The sequence below is a fragment of the Notolepis coatsorum genome (assembly GCF_963971535.1).
Source record: "Notolepis coatsorum genome assembly, chromosome: 7".
Lineage (NCBI taxonomy): Eukaryota > Metazoa > Chordata > Actinopteri > Aulopiformes > Paralepididae > Notolepis > Notolepis coatsorum.
In genome coordinates this window covers 178,976,229-178,978,508 of record NC_140171.1, presented here as the reverse complement: position 1 = coordinate 178,978,508, position 2,280 = coordinate 178,976,229, and the positions used below count along the sequence as shown (strand labels likewise).

At 43.6% G+C, this 2,280-nt stretch overlaps 1 protein-coding gene across 1 annotated transcript in view; it reads left to right on the top strand.

Moving 5' to 3' along the window:
* abca7 (ATP-binding cassette, sub-family A (ABC1), member 7) overlaps positions 1 to 2,280 on the top strand; it is a gene marked incomplete at its 3' end in the record, with an annotated part of 264,520 nt that overhangs the window by 136,886 nt on the left and 125,354 nt on the right. The window contains 5 exon segments of the mRNA XM_084318477.1: positions 386 to 436; positions 442 to 499; positions 1,049 to 1,183; positions 1,186 to 1,219; positions 2,046 to 2,177. Of these exon segments, the coding sequence (XP_084174603.1) occupies positions 386 to 436; positions 442 to 499; positions 1,049 to 1,183; positions 1,186 to 1,219; positions 2,046 to 2,177 (410 nt within the window).

Sequence of the window (2,280 nt, the reverse complement as noted above, 5' to 3'; positions counted from 1 at the left end):
AACCCTTTCACTACCACACTACCAAAGGGTTAACCCTTTCACTGCAACAATACAGAAGGTTAACCTTTCACTACCACACTACAGAGGGTTAAGGGAAAAAACTATTTTATTTTGGATTCGTAAGATATCTAAAATGTTTAGGGACTCACTAGTTTGAACTGTGTGTCTGTACGTGTGTGTGTGTGTGTGTGTGTGTGTGTGTGTGTGTGTGTGTGTGTGTGTGTGTGTGTGTGTGTGTGTGTGTGTGTGTGTGTGTGTGTGTGTGTGTGTGTGTGTGTGTGTGTGTGTGTGTGTGTGTGTGTGTGTGTGTGTGTGTGTGTGTGTGTGTGTGTGTGTGTGTGTGTGTGTGTGTGTGTGTGTGTGTGTGTGTGTATATATATATCAGGTGAGTATGGGGGTGCCCAGGCCCTGGTACTTCATCTTCCAGCTCAACTACTGGGAGGAATCCCACTGGAGGCAGGCCTGCCCCTCCCCCCTGCACCCACAGAGCACAACGAGGGTACACACACACACACACACACACACACACACAGACACACACACACACACACACACGCACACACACAGTCACACACACATAGTCACACAGTCACACAGTCACACACCACACAGTCACACACACACACACAGTCACACACACACACACACACACAGACACACGCACACGCACACACACGCACACACACGCACACACACACACACACACACACACACACACACACACACACACACACACACACATGTTTATGCTCATTTTATGCCTATTGTCTTTTTTACTGCTGTGAAGCACTTTTAGCTGCAATTCTTGTATGAAAGGTGCTATACAAACAAAGTGTATTATTATTATAATTTAATTATAATAATAATTGTATTATTATTTTTTATTAATAATAATAATAATAATAATAATAATAATAATAATAATAATAATAATAATAATAATAATAATAATAATAATAATATTATAATTCTTTTTTAGAGTGGAATTAAATTTGAGGAAAGATTATTGTCCATATTTTATAACGACCCTTGAATCGCCATGTCACAGAACGCATCGAGCGGGACCCCAGCCACCTGGTCCTGGGCGTGGCCATCCGGAACCTGGTCAAGATCTACAAGCAGGGGGCCAAGCTGGCCGTCAACCACCTCAACCTCAAGTTCTACGAGGGCCAGATCACCTCCTTCTGGGGCACAACGGGGCGGGCAAGACCACCACCATGTAAGTTCTACGAGGGCCAGATCACCTCCTTCCTGGGGCACAACGGGGCGGGCAAGACCACCACCATGTAAGTTCTACGAGGGCCAGATCACCTCCTTCCTGGGGCACAACGGGCGGGCAAGACCACCACCATGTAAGAGACCCCGGTGCAGGAGGTGTGGGAGAAGTCACAAGTCTTATTACATCAACAGAATGGTATTTATGTATCTGTTTATTTATCAGGGACAATGCAAAAGAAAACCGTGGGCAGGTTACAATAACAAGATACGGATGTATTAGGATTTCATAACAGTGAGATGTATTAGGATTTCTTGCCACGGATCATTTGCAGCCCCTGTCCTCTACTGGTCATTACATGTCAGTGACATTCTTTACGTGGTCATGCAATAACTACCATAATTACATCACATTACAGTCATTTTTACATGTGTTGCGTATGTGTGCATGTGTTGTGTTCCCTGATTCATGGCAATATATGTGTATTTGCATATTTTGTATAATTATTATTATTTTTTTGAAATTTTATTTAACCTTTATTTATCCAGGCAAGCAATTAAGAACAAATGATTATATACAAAAGCAGCCTGTCCAAAAAAGCAAAGGCCTTTTGTGACCCATTGTGACCTCCATATTTTATATTGTAAACTCGGAACGGAACGTGAATCGGAACGTGCAATGTCACTCACTGTGCCTTGTATATATCTTATACCCTGTACAAGGGTACGACTCGCAAAGTACGATTTTCATTGTACGACAAACTGTCTGTTTAACTGCACAACGTGCACATGACCATAAACAATGTTGAATGTTGCATGTTGATTGACAGGTCCATATTGACGGGCCTGTTCCCGCCCACGTCTGGGACCGTCTACATCAAGGGCCTGGACATCCGCCGGGACATGGACATCATCCGCAGGACCCTGGGGGTCTGTCCCCAGCACAACGTCCTGTTTGACATGTGAGACTCTGTTCAATATTATCTTGTTGAGCAGGACACAGGTCATATACTACTAGGATGAGTTTTATGCCGTATATGAATACTTCCTCTCTCCCTCCTCCTC